A 22,705-nucleotide genomic window follows, 5' to 3' on the forward strand; every position below is an offset into this window, starting at 1 on the left:
CGCCAGGCCTGAGAGAATATATCACTATTTAGATGACCACCTGACACGATAGCAAGTTCTAGGCATTGTAGAAATTGGGGCAAAAAGACCGCTGCGAGACTTGCAAGTCACAAAAGGTTTATGTGCATTGGTTTGTATCACATTTAACAGTATTTGGTTTGTATCACATTTAACAGTATTGATCAAGCACTAACATATAGATGGGTTTAAAGATGAAAAAATTAATACGCAGAATCTGACAACGGGCATCTGGGACAGTTGTCCCAATTCTACCCCAGGACCTTGAATGATATTGCCAAAATCGTCTCTCTGTTGTGAAACGTAAACTTAAAGTTCATAGATAGTGGTGCAGCTAGTTTGATATTTTTGTCAGAAGGTGTAGATATTATTACAACTGGTAGTTTTAAGAAGGTTTGTTTTCATAAGTAAAAGCTGACAAGGAGCCCATGGAAGCTGCTTGCAGAAATCTCCTGGCGCTATTCCAGACTTCACTAACTTGGCCCCCAACTTAATGGCGCAACTAACTCATACTGCCCCTGATGGCGCAGGCCTGATGTGTGCTCATATAAGCTAAGTTTGTCCCACGGCTAAACCTCTACCTGGAATATAGAATAAATGTGTTTCCTAAACATAGTAGTTTATAAGATGAAGTGAAGCCTCTTTAAAACAAGCATTGGCATAGCCAATAGGTCTCGCCTTTGGGACCTTATAAGTGTTTAGCTATGCAACAGTTAATGTTGTTGCACCAAGGATATTATGCTGCATAACTAAATACTTATAAGGTCCCAAAAGCGAGACCTATTGGCTATGCCAATGCTTGTTTGCCTTTAATATGAGGCACACAATGTCATTTTACCTGTGCACGTGATTCACTGTGTTTTTAACAGGTGTATATATACTTGCTGTAACTAATGATTACACATGCTCGCTTCAGGGCTTGTTACTGGGAATCCACTTGAATAGTCCTTTGGCCACACTCTGCACTATACTTTGCCATGGAGTTATGGGAATGATGAAACAGAGCTACTGATGTCTATCTGCTTGATGACTAGTTACAGTCCAAGCACCTACTTGTGGCCCATTTACTATGCACAGTTTTTATATTTTGCTTTGTTTTACAGATTTAAATGCGTCAGTGTGAACCGTAAGTACGGCATTACCCCCGCACTCACGGCACACCTTAGTGTGTGTGCGGGTATCTCATGAGGCCTTCTGACTTGGCCTCACTTCCTGAAGAAAGCCTGTTTAAGTTTCATAGACAGGCTGAAACCTGTAAACCATCACTAAGATATTATAGATCAAGTTAGTCTTAACAATATCCATCCTTGCTTTTTTAACTTTGCCCTGGGACCTCAGTAATACAGCAGTTCTACTTTGAAGGAGGATCCTAGAGGCAATTTTACTTGCACATCAATCTCACTCCCGTCACAAAAACCACTCGCTACGCTATAATCGGGCACTGAAGCACACCTGGGTTGCACTCGGCTGCCCAGGTGGGAACCAGATGATGAAGCATACCACCAACTAGGTTGGTGGGTGAGGGTTCTTTTTAAAAACCTAATGTTTTTTTCCTGATTCCCTGGCACTCTGAAGCAGTGAGTCTGGATTCCCCCGCAGGGTTCGTCCCTATTGTTGTTTGGTTATTTACTTCGGGGAAAAGGACGTACCCCTCTATTTCCTCTCTTTCCCTTTGTTTATACTACCTATATTAGAGCCACCAGCTGACCATCTCCTCATCAGAGTACATGAGGAAGCTGACTAGGTTTTAGGCCTAGATGATTGCTGGATTTGTAGACAGTTATCAAGACACCCCAGCGACCCTATTGTACTATATGAACCACCGGTTTCTATAGAGAATTATGCACAGGGAGAAGAATGTTTAATATCTATTGTAACTTGAGACTGTGGAGCAGGAAGAATAGGATGGTACAATCGTAACTTACTGTCCAATGTTCATATCCAATATCAAGTGTCACTTGTGGGGGGAGATATCACCAAAGACAAAGCATTCCCTGTGTGTATTTAGCATCATGTTTCAGGGCATAACACGGATCCCTGGTACTTATGGAATTGAGCATGCAATAGGTGCCCTAATATATTAGAATTTGATAACACCACCGGTAATTTGAACATGAAGGACAGGGAGTTGGTGAGTAAGCACTGGACCACTGCGGTAGAAGGGAGGCAACTCAACTACACTTTAAACTATTGGAGCATCACTATAGAAGAAAAGACATTGTTGGTAACACATGATGGTCTTTTATATGACCCTCTAATAGAAAGACAGAATGATGATATCATTAAACTATGTGTGAACTCTGAGGTATTAGCATATTCCTATTGCCAATCGCTTTTCTTACATGCCACTATGGGCAAATGTTACACTTATGAGTGCCACCTGGATTAATTACAAATGGTGTGATAGGTTTCAAAGCACTTTCCTCAAGGGGTAGGCCTTCCTTCTGGCTAATATCATACATTAGACACATAGTGAGAGGGAGGTATGCATTCCGTTTGTGCCACAAGGGCTTACAAGGTGCTTCCCAGTCATTTTGGAAGTTATGTTCACAATCACTTATCTTACACCAAACATTTCAGTAGTACAGCACATTGTAGCACACAAGTCATTAAATTCAGAGAGGTTTGCTCATAGGTATGAGAGACCTACATCTTTTTTAGACACATGCGTAAATTTTTTCCTGGATATGACGCATATGACTTGGAGCTGGCCCTTATTAATATCTCTGTAGAATTAGTTACTGCCGTTAATGTAACTAGGGGTAAAGTCACACTTTATTTTGCATTAATTAAAATGCATAAAAGTACATAAAAACAATTAGAATGATCAGTAAAACAAATAAAATGCATGATCGTCAGTAAAAATTAATTATTTATCTCATCCTTGGTGCACATCTATAAACAGTTTCACATTGCCCCCCTACAACCCCTGATAAAATTAATCTAACATGAGCTTATTCTGTTACGATTTTTCCACAGCTCCCCTCAAATTGATTATTTAAAATCACTACACTCAGGGATTTTGATGCCAAAAAATTCATACGTAATTCCAGAGATGCAAATAAATAGCTACATCTAACCTCTAAAATCCAATTAGCAGCTATAATTGTGTTCCAAATCTGTGTTCCTGTACTGTTTCAGTACATGTAGTTAGGCTGTTAAAGTGTGAATAATCTAAATTAATAAGTAAGACAGGGGATGAGGTATTACTCTTCATTCTCTCCTGCCTCTTACTAAAAACCATGAACCATTTTAATTCATGCGGTGTGACGAATTTTCAATGTTGCCCAAAGAAAAGATGCAAGCGTATAATATATTAGGTGAATATCCAGTCGCTGTAAAAATGACAAAGCAATAAGATCAGGTCTAACATTACATTTCCATAACAATGGAATCAAAAACGTTTTTCTCAGACTAATGTATCAGGAACAAAAAAACAAAATGTGTGTAATGGATGGATGGACTTTCCGTCACATAGGCAAGGGGATAACTTTTTCACTGAGTGTGCATTTGAAGGGTAACTCATCATTAGTGGAATATAGTTTAACTCAAACCTTGTCAACATAAATCTGTGCGAGGAGTTCTCTACAAAAAACAAAAAAGCAAGTGCACAGTGCTTCATATGAGGTAGGGACTGGTTTACTACTAATGTACTTTTATCTTTGTTTAAAATCCATCTATCTCTTTTTGCTTTGAAAGGTGAATGAAGCGGAGGATGATTGTGTAATTAGATGAGCGTAAATGATACTTTGCATCAGGTAAGTCTTTATTCATTATTAGTGGGATCACTGTGGATTGGTGGCAGTTGCAACACAGATTTAGTGAATTTGTGACTTTGTATTAAACTTGCAGGCTGTGCTATTGATTGGATACGAGTAATTCATGCTCATTGGGAATCCATAATGTTATATTGGTGATTTAGGAAGATATATAAAGGAATTCAATGCAGACATTTATATTAACTATAATATGGAAAAACTAAAGGCAAATGATAAGGTGAGCGAAAAATCTATTTCAGATTAGAAGCATTGAGTATGAACAATGGGTAATGATAGATGTTTACATTTGTGCACTTCAAATGCACGCAACATGTTGGGAAAAGTATTGAGATGAAGATGTAAGCACTTGTTTGTATTTTCTCCCTATAATGAGAGAAACATTTACAAATTCACAACTGTATTCTATTTCATTTGTCTATAGACATTAGAATGTTTTTTTAAACTGAACTTCAGGTTTGGACTGACATAGATTGGCATATAGGAATTTGTTGTGAATGTGTTTTGATTGACTTGCATCTTTCAATACAAAGTTATGAAACGATTTTTAAATAACATTGGAACAAATGGTAACCAGGGACGGAACGTTAATTATTAGAATATTGCTGTAAATTACTATGTGTATGAATTAACTACTAGATATAAAACTAGATTTAAATGTGATATGTCCAACAAGAGGTGAATATGATATTACTTGATAAAGTTGTGCTAATGGAATTTTAAGGTTGATACACAATTTATTGATCTTAGAATATGAAAAGAATTCTGTTTCAGCCCTAAAGAAGTGACTGTTTATGCTGCTTAACATGTGCTGGCTGAGGCTTTGTCCGATGTGATGGCTTGAAACTGCTTTTGATATGAGATTCTGAAGAAATTATAAATATCATAAACTGGAATCATTTTTGTGAGACATTAACCATTGGAAGAGATTATGTTTTTGTGCCATTTTATAATAACAGATTTGAGTAAAAAAATATATGATGTATAATCACTACTTGATGAGTGAAGTGTAAAGAGCTCCCTATAAATTGAAACTGATCAGTTTAAAATTGGTCAGGCTGGGTTACTGTTTTAGTAAGTGGCAACTAGCGCATGGCCTGAGTCAAAGAAATACACAAATATATCAAGCAACATGCTCTTCCCTCAAGATCGAAGTAAACTGGAAAGATTGCAACTGTGGATGACAGGAATGCATTTAATACAAAACAAGTTAATTACACAACATTTTAAATATTCAAATAGAATTTTAATGTCAGGGTGAGCATTATGATTGCATTAGTGTTATGAATGTTATAAAACTCATCTTTGAACAATCATCCTGGAACTAAATGGATATACAGATGGCTTATTTGCTCAGTAACTCATGACAAGATAAAGTTATATTCAAAATCTGCTATACTCGTACTTACAGATATTAGAACATAGTCTCTGTTTTTACAAATAAAGAGACATAAAAATAAAACTCACTTCAGTTCGCGTCGTGACCACATCCTCCAAAAGGAAAACAGTTCCAGGACTGACAGCAACATGGCATTAACAATGATGAATCTTGATGTCCAATAATGAACTTCCAGCCAATCCCAGGCAAACTCTGCAATAAGCTGGTATGGTAGGAAGGAATACTTGACAAGAAATTCTCGCCACTGTTTCCACGTTGGATCTTGCAAGTCCTAAAAACAAAATGAGAAATATAATAGATCAATCCAAATTATAAAGAGTATTCCAAATTATGAAGAGTATTCTAAACGTAGTACTTAAAATTCCAAAAACGAATTAACATTTTCGATGGACTAATGGATTTAGTCAATAGAAGGAAGGCAACCACATAGCATAATATAAGTGTAGGTTATTCATAACAAGCATGCTTGTTAAGTCACCACAAACAACTACCTAAATGAAAGTCCCACATGCAGAAAAATTAAAACAATTATCTGAATTGGAATGCTTGTGTCGTGTAGTTTCCACTAATCAGTAGGAACTGCGTGTTTATAAACTGCATAAACTTAAGGATGGTGCCAGACTGATTCTGTGCACTCCCGCAGGATATGTTGTCCCTTGGACCAGCTAGCTCACAGTGCCACCATAAGAAAAATTGTCAAGTAATTGTCTATATCTGGCTGAGAACAGTCCAGGGCTATTCTTATACCCTTGAGGTAAAAGGCAGAATTGTTTCAGAGAACCTAGCGCGGTGAAGGCTGTTAAATATCTGTTTCCAGGTGCTATATTTTGGCAGAAAAATCCATTTGAGATATCTAGTGTTGTTTTTTATTCCTTCTGCACAATGTTATTCATTAGTGCGGCACGGAGTGCGTTTTGTGCTGTAAATGTGCGCATAGCTGTGCTTAAATGTCTGTACTCCAATACTAGACAATATGAATGATCTGGTTTCATAACTGGAAAAAAGGGATTTATCATTGAAGAGGTACAGGTTTCTATTACACCTTGGTTTTCAAGCTGTTCTAGGATTCCGCTAACTTGCTGTTTAGCTTTGTTTTTATTTGGATATTGTCTTTGAGGTTGCAGGATCGTCCTCAATGGAATGTCATGATAAGGTGAACAGTCATCCCACCCCAAATGGTTACGATATAATGCATGAGCTAGCACTAGAGCCCACTCTTGATTCTGAAAAAAGTCGGAAAAGGCTAATAAATTTACCATTTCCCCGTTTGGGCAATTCATTTCAAAATCGGGTGGCTAATCTTTTTCGGTCAGGAGAATATCCTACCCTTCAGAGAGTTCCTCCAAAATGAGAACATTAATGAACCTGGACACGTACCCCATCACCGTAGTTGGACTTCGTATACACGATGTGGAACACTTACTCTGGTATCTGGTGTTTCCACTGTGATAGAATCAATAAGCGCTACTACCACCAGACAATCAATCAGGTTCTGGCGAACTATCGTGACTTCGGCCGCGCTGACTAGCATTGTCAATGCACATTCCCCGTCAAGAAGCCTACTCCTCAATATCCAGGTTATTCTTGACCATAAGTCCAGCTACCTTCTTTTTGAACTGAGGTTTAGATGTTTTAGGCTTTTCTTCTTGCTAAATAATGTATTCAGACGAGTGTTGTGAATTCTTCCTTAGTTTCACATGCTTTTTGATCTGCGCTCTGACCATCCACCTCTCTCCGAAGTTTTATCGGATGAATCCTGGAAGGAACCTGTATCAGTATCCTGATACCTGTCAGGAGATTTAACATTATCAGGGTTTCGTAAGTTATAACAGTTCTCAGTGGTTTTCATTGCAGAAGACCCACCCTGTGATGTTTTATCCTTGTTTTTATTACTGTCCTACTTCTTCTTTGTCGAAGAGTTCGGTGCTTGCTTGGAATCCTCCTTTTCAGAATGACTCTTCAATTGCGGTTTCCAAGGTCTGGCCCCCAATTTATCTCTACCCAGAGTAGCATAGTTTTCTTCAACAATTTTAGGAATTCGCACTCCTACTGCGCTGGAGTCAAATCCCTTAAGTGTTGGCGTATACCTAACGTTGCTGTTTCCCCTTTAATGTTACTCAACATTATGGCGGATTCTGCGGCAAAGTTGCTCATCAGGTTCATCCCTAAGTCCAAGGCAGGTGCTGACCCGTGCTCATTCTGGACCCGTTTCAATACTTCAGGTAGAACGATCAGTGAAGGTGTAAAGTGTTCTGGTATATACTGCACCAAATAGCACAATCCTCTAGAGGGGGAGCCATTTCCATCGACAAGCAGACTGTCAATATTCTGTGTTTTCCTGCAGGCCCGTATCGGGAAATACTGCTTCAAGCGGATTTGTTTTTTGTAAAATCCAAAGCGGAATGTCTTCCCTCTTGGTGGGGACTATTCCCATAGCTGCATTCAGTGTTTGTGGGATAATGCTTGGTGTGAACAATTGTGGTCGTGCAGCTTAAACAGCCTGCATAGGAGTAAGTATTAATGTTCGCATCACAAACTGTGTAAGGCAGCTGTATATTGTTACTAGATTATTGTATAATCCCCACAGCTGGGCTGTTGTCAAATTATTAATACTAGGATACAGAGTGTATTCGGCTAGGACTGGCCAAGTAGCCCCCCTCATTGCTGAGTGGGAGGGCACCTTTAAACCAATTAATATGTTCTTGGTAATTGAGAGAAACGTGTATTTCCTCATTTGGGTTGTAATCAGCTGGTATTTCATCCTCATTTGCATTATTGAAATACTCCTGTTACATCATCTGCACCTGGGAATGTAACCCAAGAATAAAACACCTCTGTCCTATATGCTTCATGTGAATCTACCACGAAGGTAAGAGCCACACCATCATGTGTGAGACCATGCTGTAGCAGTTTCTGAGCGATTGCATATCTGTAGTTCTCAGAAATCTTTTGTGCCATGTATGCGTAAATGAATTACAGAGTTCAGCTAACACAGTGAAATTTAGAACATTTCAAACTTAAATTTCCAACAGCCAATACTTAGGGTATACCTACTCAGCTGAGGAGGATATTCCCTACCACCACGGACGTCTCCGGTTTAAAAGGTGTGTAGGAATCTTTGAAAAGGCACGATCGAACTACTCCGTTGATTCATACAAAATAAGAACCTAACAAACGGTGGTGGTGCCATGTCGCAAAGTTTCCACTAATCAGAAGGAACTGCGCATTTGTGGACATAAACTTTAGGATGGTGCCGGAATCATTCCGTGCACCCCCGAAGAATATGTTGTATCTTGGACCAGCTAGCGCACGGTGCCACCATAAGCCCCCTTAAACCTAGACAGTGAGTGAAGAGTTCTGGCACCCACTGAACATGACAACCCTGTTCCCTCAGAAACCGTGGTGACAGACCTAGAACTTTTTGTTCATACACTTGTGCTCTCTTTTGCTCAGACACAAATACAAAGAACACGCAAAGGGACGTTTTCAATGTTTATTAAACCAAAGTGATTCTTGTATAGAATATATGTGCTGCAATGATCAATAGACAGAAGCATTTGAAATTTAAAATAAGCTTCAGGAAAGTGAAGAGAACGATAAGTTCCACCATTGTGCTATGACAGCGTATATATGCAAGCATATGAAATAAAATAATCTGGGGTACTCCTACTAGGCAGGCCCTAACCTAAGTGTCTAGGGTGTATGTGTATGTACTTTCAAGAAATCCCTTACTGGATGATCCAACTGCATTACCTGCTGGATAAGAATGTAGAACCACGTCTTGGTCACGAACTGAATGACCCTCACAAAGATGTCAGTCAGCTGCTGGGCGCAAGCTTCAGCATGCAAGGACCTCTTGAAGTCAGCAGAAGTGCCTACTCTGACTATACACAGATGTTTATATATAAAAATGGTATCCAAGCCTTGGGCCGAGATTATGATTAGGCTGCCATTGTTTGTATTCTACAGATAGCTGTGACGCCATATGGATGTAAATAAACATATTTGCACAACGTATGTGTAGGCCTTGCACACAATGCCAAGGCAATATGATAGCGTTCTTGCGAAGTTGATTTGTGTAAGCAAGGTTGGTGTTTCCAGGAAACAAACAAAGTGTCACTGCAAATGTGTGTCAAAAGTCGATGTGGAAAGTGAAGGTAATTATAGTAAAGATCCATGTACATGTGAATGAATATGCTACTTACCAGTATGCATCTGTTCTTGGCATGTAGGGCTGCTGACATTCATATCTGTGCATAGATCGCCGCCTAGTGTTGGGTCCGGATGTTTGCACGTTGTTGTCCTGGAAGAGTCCTCGAAGTATCCTTGGATAGGTGACTCCTCCCCTGGACTACAGTGCGCATGGGCATCCTCTCCATCCTCAGATTGTTTTTCGCCATTGTGGCAGTGATGGAGTAGATACAGAAAGTGATGACCATGCTTACAGTAATTCTGAGAGCTGCAGCTGCTACAGGCGCCGGGGAGGAGGGAGGGCGATATGAATGTCAGCAGCCCTACATGCCAAGAACAGATGCATACTGGTAAGTAGCATATTCAGTTCGAGGCATGTGGGCTGCTGAATTCATATCTGTGCATAGAATACATAGCAGTGCCCTCTATTAGCGGCGGCTACCAGTGCCAGCTGCAGCGGTCTGAAAAAGAGTTTTGAGAACAGCCTGTCCTACAGCTGCCTGCTGTTTTGATTGCACATCTACACAATAGTGTTTGGTAAATGTATGTGTAGTGGACCAGGTGGCTGCTCTACATATATCATGCAGGGGAATGTTTCCTAGGAAAGCCATGGAGGCCCCTAACTTACGTGTTGAGTGGGCTCGTGGGGGAATCGTTAATGTGCGTTTAGCCTTTTGATAGCAAATTTGAATACATTTAACGATCCATCTGGCTATACCTGCTTTGGAGATAGCGTTACCTTTGTGGTGTGGCGCAAAGGCAACGAAAAGTTGTTTTGTCTTCCTAAAGATCTTAGTCCTGTCGATATAATACAGGAGGGCTCTCTTCACGTCTAGTGTATGGAGTGCTCTTTCTGCGGCAGTTTGTGGGTTTTGAAAGAAAACAGGCAGTTCAATAGTCTGATTCATGTGGAACTGCGATACCACCTTGGGCATGAATTTGGGGTTGGTACGTAGTACGACCCTGTTGGCGTGAACCTGTATAAATGGCTCTTGAACGGTTAGTGCCTGGAGTTCACTAACTCTTCTTAAAGAGGTGATGGCTACTAGGAAAGCTACTTTCCAGGTAAGAAATTGAAGCTCGCATGAGTGTAGAGGTTCAAAGGGTGGACCCATCAGGCGTGTGAGGACCAAGTTGAGGTTCCACATTGGAGCCGGTGGGTGGCTTGGTGGAATGACTCGTTTGAGTCCCTCCAAGAATGCTTTGATGGCAGGCACTCTGAATAGAGAGAGGTGCTGCCTAGTCTGCAGATAGGCTGATATTGCAGTCAAATGGACACGTATAGAGGTGTACGCCAGATTGCATCGGTATAGGTGTAAGAGGTAACAAATTATGTTTTGTATGGATGCGTCTAGCGGGTTAATGTCATTATTAGTACAATAAATGACGAACCTTTTCCATTTGGCTGCATAGCAAGCTCTGGTAGTGGGTCTCCTGGCCTCCTTAATGATGTCCATACAGTCAGGTGGCAGGTTTAGGTAGCCAAACTCTAGGACTTCAGGAGCCAGATCGCCAGGTTCAGCTGTTGCGGATCTGGGTGCTGAATCTCTCCATGGTTCTGCGTCAAATGCGCGGGTTTGATCCGCAGCCTTTGATGCGGCACCACGGAAATTTCGAGAAAGGTGGTGTACCACGGCTGGCGTGCCCACGTTGGAGCAACCAGGACGAGTGTCAGTGAGTGTTGTCTGAGTTTGCGTGCCACCAGCGGTATCAGTGGTGCTGGGGGAAAAGCGTACGCAAATCTGCCGGACCAGTTCATCCATATCGCATTGCCCTGCGACTGCGGATGTGGGAACCTGGCGGCAAAGCTTTGGCATTTTGCGTTTTCGCTTGTGGCGAATAGGTCTATCTCTGGATGACCCCACTGCTGGAAGTACGGTTGGAGTACTGATGGGTGTAACTCCCACTCGTGCATCTGGTGGCTGTGTCTGCTGAGCAGATCCGCCATCTGGTTGTCCTTGCCCGGGAGGTGTTCCGCCATGAGGAACATGTTCCTCTGAATGGCCCACTTCCACATGCTCTGAGCCAGATGAGACAACTGTGGAGAGTGTGTTCCTCCCTGCTTCTGTATGTAGTACATGGCGGTCATGTTGTCCGTCCGGATCAACACGACTTTGTTGCACAAGTGTACTTTGAATGCTTTCATAGCCAGGAAGATTGCCATCAGTTCTAGAAGGTTGATGTGCATCTTCTTTTGTTGTGTTGTCCATAGTCCCTGCACTGTGTAGTGGAGTACATGAGCTCCCCATCCCTGGAGAGACGCGTCCGCTGTCAGTATTATTTGCGGAACAGGCTCTTGGAACGGTCGGCCCTTGCAAAGGTTTTGTGGATTCCACCAATGCAGAGAGTTGTATGCCCGACCGCTCACCAACACTAGGTCTTTCAGCTGTCCTTGAGCCTGATTCCACTGACGTGCTAAGCACTCCTGAAGCGGGCGCATATGTAGTCTCGCGTGTGGGACTATGAAAATGCAGGAGGCCATCATGCCTATCAACTGCATGAACACTCCCGCAGGAAGGGAGTGTTGGGGTTTGAACTTGGAAATTAGCATTTGCATGCTGTTGATCCTCACTAAATTTGGCTGAGCTGTGGCCGCCAGAGTGTCTATAGTCGCACCTAGGTACTGTTGTACGTGTGCGGGCTGGAGATGGGATTTTGGGTAATACGCATCCTTGAGGTCCAGTGTGGCCAGGAAGTCTCCCTGTTTGAGCAGCGGGAGGACTTGCTGTAAAGTGAGCATGTGAAAATGCTCGAAGAGAATGTAGCGGTTCAGGGGTCTCAGGTCTAATATAGGTCTGAGTGACCCGTCCTTTTTTGGTATTAAAAAGAACAGGGAGTACACCCCCGTACCCTGCTCGTGGACGGGTACGACCTCTATTGCGCCTTTTAGTAGCATGCTTAGCACCTCCTGCTGTAAGAGCGTTAAGTGCTCTGAGGACATAGGACGGTGTTTTGGAGGTATTGTGGGTGGAGTTGAGGTTAATTCTAGGCAGTAACCGTATTTGATAATGTCTTTGACCCACCTGTCCGTGGTGATGGAGTTCCACGTGGATAGGAACCTTTGTAGCCTTCCCCCGACAGGTGTTAGGTGGTCGGGAGGAAGGGAGAGGGCGTCACTGTTTGTTCTTGGGGGAGGACCTGGTGTTGCCGTAACCGCGTCCTCTGCCATTTGTGCTTGAGCCACGATAACCACCCCGGGTGTTTTTATCGTAGGTGCTTTGTGTGTTGCCTTTGTTGTAGGTTTGCTGTGACCCCTGTCCTCTACCTGCTCCTCTATTTCCGGGGCGACGAAAGGAGCCGCTCCGAAAGGACTGCGTTTGAAGAGCCCCCATGGACTTTGCAGTGTCCGTGTCCTTTTTTATTTTCTCTAGGGTGGTGTCAACCTCCGGCCCGAATAAGTAGTCGGGGTTGACAGGCTGGTTGAGGATGTTATTTTGCACCTCAGGTTTGAATACGGAGATTCGCAACCAGGCGTGTCGTCGCAACATGACGCTAGTGTTTATGGCTCTGGCAGCTGTATCTGCGGCATCCAGTGCACACTTGATGGATGCGTTTGTGAGGAGTTGTCCCTCCCTGATGAGGATCTCTGCACCTTCTTTGAATTGGTCAGGGAGATGTTGGAGTAATTGTTCTAGTGTGTCGTAGTGTGCTCGATCGTAGCGGGCGAGGAGCGCCTGAGTATTGGCAATGCGCCATATATTAGCTGCCTGGGCCGCAACCCGTTTGCCGGAGGTCTCTAGCACCTTGGACTCTTTGTCCGGGGGAGGAGCATCGCCTGTTGTTTGCGAGTGTGCCCGTTTGCGAGCATTCGCCACTACAATGGAATCTAGAGGTAACTGGCCTCTAATGTAGGTAGGGTCCCCAGGCACCGACCTGTATTTCTTGTCGATTCTGGGGTTTATTACTCTTGCCCTGGTGGGTTCTTTGAAGATGTCCTTTGCTGGTTTGAGGACACCCTTTAACATGGGTAGAGTTTTTATATTCCTTTCTGAGGATGCGAAAGTGTCCATGAGAAAGTCGTCCTCCACGGTGTCAGAGTGGAGTTGCACCCCATGATTGGCCGCAGCACGTTTAATTAGGGCGTTGAATGCGGCAGTGTCCTCTGTGGGAGATGTTTTTGCTCCATAGAGTTGCGGGTCCTGTGTATCCATAGGTGCACCCGAGTCTACAGGGTCATCCCAAGCTTGGTCGGGGTCCTGTTGGCCTTCAGGGTCCATCTCTCCGGGGTAGGGGACGTGGTCACCCATGTAGTCCTCCAAAACGTCAGTGTCGGAGTGTGTGGGAGAGAAGGACTGTGGATCCTGGTAAAAGGAGTGGAGAGGTTCGGAAAGAACTGGTTCCGAAGTCACCGGCAGCTTTTTCTTAAGCGGGATCCGGTAGGAGTCCAAAGCTGACTCTGAAGTTATTCTCCTTTTGTGGAGCACCATCCTGCCGGTGTCGGCGTCGATGACATGTGACGGAGACGACTCCGCAGGAGAGCGTTCGGCAGGCGTGAACGTGGTGTGGGTGACCCGTGTTCTGATCTGGAACAGTTTTGGGGCCGTGGATGGCGGCAGGCCAAAAGTGATATTGGTCGGTGCCGAAGAGGTCGATGGAGCTTTTATCGGCTCGGAGCCTGACGTGTCCTGGAGGACTGCTTTGTGTTTGGTGCGTTGCGCAGCAACGGTCCGCACCTGGAGTGCCATCGAGTCCTTCGTGCCGGCCGTTTCCGTAGAGGCGGGCGTGGACTTCTTCGGTGCCGGCGAGTCATCGAGTCGAGGGGCGGCAACGGCCGTCGACGTCTTTGATGAGTGTGCCTTTGGTGGTGCTGTCAAAGCGGGGTGCGACGTAGCAGGCAGTTTGACCTCTGGGGTCGGAGCCGATTGTGTCGGTGCCGGTAGCCGAGGAGGTTTGGTGGCACCGAAGCTCTTTTTCCGTGTGTCTGCGCCGACGTCGGCTGCTGCAAGCTCGGCACCAAAATCTCGTTTGGTGCGGTCGGCGCCGACGGGTTTTGCTGGCGTCGAAGGTGTGGTGGGCCTCGATCCGACCAGCGTTACTTTCGGTTTCGGTTTCTGGTGAACCAATGCGGCTTTCGGTTTCGAAGAAGGGAAACCAGCCTTTTTGGGTAGTAATGGATGCCGCTGAATGTCCGAGGCCGGGCCAGAAGGCGGGGCCGAAGAACTGCGGGATAGGTCTTGGGTAAGGCCCGAAGGCGATCCCTCGACCGGGTCCCTAGACTGGCTCACTGGGATATCCTCAGTCTGGACGGGTAGGCCTGGCTCGTCACCGGAGCTACTCTCTTCGGCCCCTAAGGCCTCATTGTAGTCTCCTACCTCGGTGTCGGCTTCATCTCTGGAAAAGAGTTGTTCTTCGACGTCTTCCGATACGGAGTCGTGTTCGGAAGCGGGGCTGGAGGGTAGGTTCTCCACGTCTTCGACATCTTCGTCTTCGGCGCTGAAGATGTTGGCTGGGGCCGGTGCCGCTTGCTGCGCTTCGAGTCTTGCTGCTCGTCGATTCCGAAGAGTCTTCTTGGATCGGAATCGGGCACAGGCCATACATGTAGATTCGTCGTGATCCGGTGAAAGGCATTTGTTGCACACCGGATGGACGTCGATATGGGGATATTTCGCATTGCATACCGGACACCGCTTGAATGGTGTCCTCGATTCCATCGTCGATGAAGGGTCGATGGTCGGGGAAAATGCGAAAAAGTTGGTTCTGGAAGTTAGTAAACTAACAATATACTATCGATACCGATCGGGAACAGTACCGACGCGAACTAAAGGCCTTTTGGCCTGTAAAAAAGGTTTTCCTAACTTGAGTCAAGATAAGCACATCCGAACCCAATGGCGGAAAAAAACAATCTGAGGATGGAGAGGATGCCCATGCGCACTGTAGTCCAGGGGAGGAGTCACCTATCCAAGGATACTTCGAAGACTCTTCCAGGACAACAACGTGCAAACATCCGGACCCAACACTAGGCGGCGATCTATGCACAGATATGAATTCAGCAGCCCACATGCCTCGAACAAATTGCAACATTTCCTAGACCTAACTAGGACACACAACAATGGATCTGAGAGAACTAGTCAATTCTGAAGTGATATATTGTCCTGCAGCCAAATCTGCCACTGACTATAAACTGCATGTGAGTTTTGTAGACAAGCACCCGGTTGCAAACTTAGCATTGAGAAATAACTTTACTCCCCCAGATTTGGATGGGAGGTCAGTTAATCTAGGAGTGCTATTTCGAGCACCGCATACATGTTTCAATAATTCATTCTGAACACCACCACTGTCCTCTATCAGGCACACAAAGAGTGAAAGTACAACTCTTACTCACCAGTCATCTAATTATCTAAGGACATACCCTTTGGTTTTAGAGCTTAGTAGTGGACCTGGCTAATGTAAAAGGTGTGGGTTTTTTTGGGTGGATCTGGAGAGGTGAACAGGGATGTACTGTCTATAAAATCGGATTTCACCACATTACAATCATGCCTGTTCTTCTAAATCATAAGCTGACCATAAAAGGGTGTACATGTAACTTTTTTACCATTAAGTTCCTAAATTCTTCTCCTTCCTGTCAAAAATCCTACTGAAACTATATTATAGCCAAAACACAAACAAGCATTGGCATAGCCAATAGGTCTCGCCTTTGAGACCTTATAAGTGTTTAGCCATGCAACAGTTGATTTTGTTGCACGAAAGGATATTGTGCTGCATAACTAAATACTTATAAGGCCCAAAAGGCGAGACCTATTGGCTATGCCAATGCTTGTTCTTAATGAGTGGATTTTGTGCCTTTGTCCCATCCAGGCAGAAAATGTCATGTTCACGGCGCTTGCCGTTTTACCTTCCCCGCTAACACACACAGAAACGGCCGAGAGACTCACTTCCGGCTGGAGGGTGAGTCACGGTCTAGTCTTTGCCAGGCACAGCGGTTCACGGAAGCACTTCTGGGGGAAACGCTTAAACATCGCGTTTCCCGCCGGCTCCGTGCTTCGGATTCCTTTGGATTTCTAGAACGACGCGAGACGCTGTTCCTGTTGCCCGAAAGACGTCAGAAGCGGTCTGGTGCGTTCCTGACTGGAGCGCTGCTGGTGGTCTTCGTTTTCTCGCTGGAGAACAAGTCACGGTACATTCGTTCTCACAACTGTGGAGCCATTGTAACGCGGTTGCGTTGTGGGTGGCCAGGGGTTTTGTCCGCGCAGAAGCGCTAAGGGTTATTTTGATTTTGTCCGCGCAGGAGCGCTAAGGGTTATTTTGATTTTGTCCGCGCAGGAGCGCTAAGGGTTATTTTGATTTTGTCCGCGCAGGAGCGCTTTATGGTTCTTTTGGTTTAGTCCGCGCTGGAGCGCTTTATGGTGATTTTGATTTGTCCGCGCAGGAGCGCTTGTTCATTCTTCTTGGTTTCTCTGCGCTGGAGCGCATTCCAGAGCAGTATTGATTTATGTTTCACGGTTACCCGTGCCCAGAAGAGGAACACTGGGTTTCCTAGCACGGGAGTGCTTAACTTGGGTTTGTCGCATCATTACTCAGATTCCCAGCGCGCTGGTGCGCCGAATTGGGAAAGATCTCCACAGAGTTGTAGCAAGGTTCTCTGTAACATTTACCTTCCAGGGATGCCAGTATGTCGTTATGTCTACATTTGTTCTACTTACGCGCAGGAGCGCTTTCCTTTGATTTCCTGAGAGCCTAGCACTGACACAACTCCCCTGTATGGACCTTCCTTGGAGCTGTACTGTTTAGTATCCCGTGGTCTGCCGCCCACTGGTGAGTCTCCAGGATTGGGGACAGGGTTTTTCTGTGTGTGTTTTGCGGATCTTGTATTAGTAGGAGTCGGGGTCCTTCACTGATCTGGGTCTTTATTGTCTTCCAGTTGGCTCCGAGATACCCTTCACCTCAACCCACTACTTTCTTTCTGGCTCCCTTCCCTGCGTCCATCTCATCCCTGCTGGGTTCTACTGTCCACGAGGGTCAGGTGGGTACAGGGGCGGGCGCTCTTGTCGTCTCTGCGGAATTGCTTCACAAGCAGAGGTAAGCGTTGTGGGGCACCCGACAGAAAATCAATAAGTAAACAGGCAGGCCTGTTTTCCCAGGCCCAGGGACGGCTCCCTGTGATATACAGCAGATACACTCAGCCGATCGGTCGGTGGGCCCTGGAAACCAGCTCAGTTTGTTATTGAAACCAAGGCGAAATATGGCAACGCACCAGTATTATTAATAAATACGACAATCGAGGTCGCGGGACACAGGGAGTAGGGTCCGTGCTGACCAGGAGGCCTCTCTGGAGACTTGCTCTAATATGGCGTGGAATATAAGTGAGTCACACCCGGCTCCTCCTGTCACCCTGCGAGCAGTGAGCAGGTGCGACACTTCCTGCAGCTGAACACAGGCCTCATTTGTCATCTGGGGACAGTAACAAAATGAAGAGTGTATGACGGGGCCAGCAGCCAGTCTAAGCAACGAGCCCGGCCCTTGCCGGCGTGCGCACACAACCCCTAGTCAGAGATACACTCAAGTGCGTCGTGCACAACTGCACACTTGAAAGCACTATCACTGACGCACACGACATTATTTTGGAACAGAAGGAAGATATTGAATAAATGTAAGTTTACTCACGACCGCACCTTGCATTTTCAAAATTATTTTTTTCCGATTCAGCACCAGAAGTGAAAAGCTTGCGACAGACTGTAGGGATGTGAGCCGGTGTTGCAGGTGGGGCACATATTTGGAAGAACTCATTTTGGTCCCCGGAATTTATTTTTCATCAGCCCCAGAATTTAAGAGAGACCGGCAGAAAAGGATGAAAGAAAGAGGAAAGGAAAGACGGGAAGACAGTGACAGAGTGGAAGCAGGTCTAAAAATAACGAGCCTGAAAGTATGAAATAAATTTGGTGCAGGGGGTGTGTGGCGGTGGATGAAATGGGCACTTTCCTTTCCTGTATGGCCTCTCACCACAAACAAACGCACGTCAGTAAAATACAGACAGACATTATCCCCGTGAACACAGTAATGGATCAGCCTCTTTGCGGTATTCTTAATATGCGACTGGTATTTGCCCAGCAGGCGGTAGACTTCATTCGCACTGAAAGCTCTGGCGGTTCCGTAGCACACGCGAATCGGCATTTTCGTTGCTATGACAACGAAAGCTTCACAAGATGGCGTCAGACTGTCCACAGTCCGACGGACACGCGCATGATGTTTGCTATGGACAAATGGCAACAGCAGCCATTTTGCCCATGCAGATGCGTGCATGAAAGCCCTCGGCAGAATCGATTCCAAAAGGCACTCAATACCAAGAGCAACACATGCGCTGCTTTCGCCAGGCGACACCTAAAAAGGACCACATCCAGCCTTAGACCAACAATAAGACCGCTTCCACAGCTTACCAGGGATTGATTAAACCCAGCTCATTCTTTAATGTATTAAAGGCCCTCCCTACTTTTGGTTTTCTTTGGATGCCCCATAAATGACTAAGATCCAGCTCCAAAGACTCAAATTACCTCCACTTATGATGTTTTTTGAAAATTGAGGTAGCTGGACAGATCGTCCTCAGTTGGGGTCTGGCAAACCTGAAATCTACCCATACAGAGAAACAAGTGTATTTGATATCTGATCTATTGGAGTTTCCACAATCGCCTATCTCTCAGCTTTATCCGTCAATGATTTAACTATGCTGCCAATGAACCTTTTGCTAGACAGGATTGTAATCCCCCTTAGAGCTGCAGAGGTGGAAGAAAGTTGCAATAATTGAAATGGGAGTCCATCTAAACAACTTTCATAATTTTTTTCTTATAAAGGTCTCTTGAAGTAGCACTATAGATGATTTCTGTTCTTCCAGCCATTGAATGACTGCTTTTCGCATCCCTAGATTATTTAGACAATAGATGTTCATAGGCATAACACTAAATTTAGACATTCGTACAGATCCGGTACTAGTGGCGATATTCCTGCACACCCCTGTGCCATATCTTTCTGGTCTTTGATATTTGAAAACCTGCCCTTTATAAAAAGTGCTCCTAGTCCCCGAGCACACCACCAGTCTTACCACTCTCCCAAAAAAAGGTACGGAGGAGAAAGCAACCCCCACACACACACACATTTTCCATCTAGGACTTTGCCCCCTCCTCTCCTATCAAAAAAAGGTCATATCTCATTATTAGTACCCTAGGAAAAAGATAAGACACCCACCTCCGCCCCATTTCAAACCTTAAAAAAATAGAGAACCTAGATACAATCAGTATAATCACTTTGGTGTGTAAGACTATAAGAGGCCTTGGGAAGTCAATGAACGTTGGCTTCATCATCATTCTGTTGATTTCAATCCACTGATATTTGCTCTTAGAGTACCACTGGATGCTCTTTTCAGGCCTCCTCTTTGCTGAAGAACAACTATGTATTAGTGGCCTCTACTTCAAGGAAAATCTTTGCTAATACTTCAAGACTGGCAGGCTGTATTAAAACAGTTTAGGCATGCCCCCTCAGCTTTGAACAATGGTATGAGAAGCAGGAGCTCTCTCTGACATTATTCTTTATTTTCTGTTTATTTTCAAACTGCCTCAATAATTGATTTCTTTCTTATATTGAACTCCATATCCAAAGAGACCACCTCGCACATCCTTAATTACTTTTCAGATCACGCATATTCCACTAGAAATTCCCCTGCCATCAACAGCAATTCCAACTTATAGTTGCCACTTAATAAAGCCTTATTCTCTTCTTTTTAAAAAAAAAAGAATTGGGGAACATTACAAAGCTATTTTTTAAGGAAAATAAAAGGCTCCCCATCATTGGAAAGCAGTTGTGAGGCTTATAAAATAACAATGAGGGGTGAAGTCATAGCCTTTCAAAATATCCTCTAAAAAAGACTAATAAAATCAATAACCTCACAAAGCCTTGCAATTAGCGGAGGCCAGAATATATCAGTTAAACAATAGACAGAGTATATAGAGAATCAGCTAAAAAGGAGATTTAGAATCTTCTGGTTGAAAAGGAATTTATTAGCACACAAATGTATGGTCAACAATCTTATGAGGAGGACAAATTTAATGGGAAGTTATTCGCTTGGCAGTCTCAGATGCAAACTGCTAGAAATAATGTTAAAATTAAAGTTCCCCGAACAGGAACTATGGAAGTGAATAGTAAAGAAATTGAATCCATATTTGTTAATCATTTCCATATGATATATGATGAAATTTGGTTTATCCATGTTTGATAGAAATGTAATCACAGTCACAAATGTTTCTAAGTTTTATTAAACAAAAAAGCTAAGATTCACGTTCAATGAAGGCAGGGATTTGAGTTTCCTGTGGTATCCAGAGTGAAGTCCTTCTTAATAGGCCTACCAATAAACACACAATCTCAGAAGCTAACCCTCCTGATCATGAGGACCCAATTAGGCACCTGGAAATTAGAGTCACAGGGAAACCTTAAGGATTAACACAAGTTGAACTAATCCCATCTTATCAGCAATACTGAGCGTAAGTTAAATAGATAGCAGACTCTACTGATTTTGATCATAGGCAGGGTCGAGATGGTATAAATACATTTTTACCCATATTAAATTTTCTGTTTTCACTAATTCCTGTCATCAGACTAATTAATGCTTTGAGAATTAATATAAAGATTATCAGTTTTATTTGGAATAAAGCATCATCGCGGATAAGCTTGCAGAAGTCAAATCTGCACCAAGAATAGGGAGGGATGGTTCTCCTGCACTGGAAATAATATTATTTGGGAGGCTTTTTAATTATGCATGTTAGGTTTAACACACAGCTAATGTTCCAATATTTGTAATGCTTTGGAAAAAAAGCTTAAAGGGGATTTCCCCTAAGTAAGCCCCATTACAGAAACCCCAAATTGGTAAGATACTGGACTAAAATGTATTTTAAACAAAAAAAATGCAGTTATGATATTAACTCAATATTCCCTCAGTGCATGCTGCAACCCTGAAACGTCTATGCTACCCAGATCTCCAACAAACAGCCAGAAGATGGGAAGAGCTAAGCTGATTAAAACGGGGGACTGGATCTGCATTAATGAAGTAACATTTTGGGAGAGTGCTACAGTTACATTTCACTCAGCTCAAGGAGAGATAGTTATGTAATATTTGCAAATCCAAAGTATTTATAGAAAATTCCTCTCTCTTCAAGACTGCAGGGAAATAGCGACAGAAATGTTCAGCTTTAAAAATGCCACAAGATAAATCGGTCACTGGGTTAGATGGCTAAGAGGGTTTCATAACCCCGACAATAAATCGTTTCAACTTGCCCTAAATTGGTGGCTGAAAAAAGAGGGTATAATTCTCACCAAAGACTAATGATTGAACTATCTTCTGTCAACTGCCAGGCATTGAGGTTGGCAAATTTCAAGTGGATGCAGATGTATGCCAAGTGGCTAGTTTATTATACGCCTACAAAACGGACCAATTGGAATATGAATATTTCGGATAGCAGTCCTAAGTGTAATATGCGAGTAGAAGGGAGCATTTGGTTTGGGGATGTCAGAAGCTAAGTGAACTCTGGAAGAAGGTCATTTTGTTCATTCGGTACACTTTAGGAACCCCTATATTCCAGATCTAAAATCTAATCTTTTGGGCAGCTTTAGGTATGTGTGTCAAAAGACGAGAATCTCGTGAGCCTGGAGGTATATAGCAACTTCAATAGCTTTTTCACTGATTACCAATTATTGGAAATCAAATGAACCACCAGCATTCTTAATGTGGTTTAATAAATGATATGCAGTGTATAATAAGGAAAATCTATTTACAAAAAGGTAGGCGGGGTAGTTTGTTAGCACCTGGAAATACCTGATGCTCTTACTAAATCCAGTTTGCTGACATGAATAGCTAAGCTGATGTTGTGATAAACTGATTTAATGTAGATAACTGAATATTGCTTGAATGAACTTTTGAGGTTAGCCGCGGGACTTCGTTATGCACTTTCTTCTGCATTGTGATTCTCACGATTGACTATTTGAATTAAGTTTGATGTTTTGAGAAGTAGTATTTATGCTTTTGTATTTCTACCGTAATATAAATTCTTTTGAATCCTGCTGAGAACGTACTTTGCTCTGATACTGTCAAAAAATAAAAAATAAAGACCCCTTGCACTAATCCATCACTCGATACTGCAAAAGCATCTCAAGGTAAGCAAAAGTGAGGGCTGGTCCAAACCAATAAGGAGCACCGTTTGTCCCTTCTCCAGGAATATTAATATGTACTTCCTGATATCCAAGCATATGCCTGTCTGACTCTCCATTAATAAGTAGAGTAAGGTGTCTGTATCAATCTGGGCTCAGCCATTTTTACAGACGGGCAATAACATTGCAAAACATAAAC

The 22,705-nt window shown here is 43.6% G+C and overlaps 1 protein-coding gene across 4 annotated transcripts in view; it reads right to left on the minus strand.

Annotated features, from left to right (window-relative positions):
- The window catches only part of BFAR (bifunctional apoptosis regulator), a 317,639-nt gene that overhangs the window by 39,885 nt on the left and 255,049 nt on the right, over positions 1–22,705 (minus strand). For all 4 annotated transcript variants that reach the window (XM_085628281.1, XM_085628279.1, XM_085628282.1 and 1 more), the window contains one exon: positions 5,262–5,464. In XM_085628281.1, coding sequence (XP_085484407.1) covers positions 5,262–5,464 — 203 coding nt within the window. The remainder of the gene's footprint in view (positions 1–5,261; positions 5,465–22,705) is intronic.

The sequence above is a fragment of the Triturus cristatus genome, chromosome 10, assembly GCF_964204655.1.
Source record: "Triturus cristatus chromosome 10, aTriCri1.1, whole genome shotgun sequence".
NCBI lineage: Eukaryota > Metazoa > Chordata > Amphibia > Caudata > Salamandridae > Triturus > Triturus cristatus.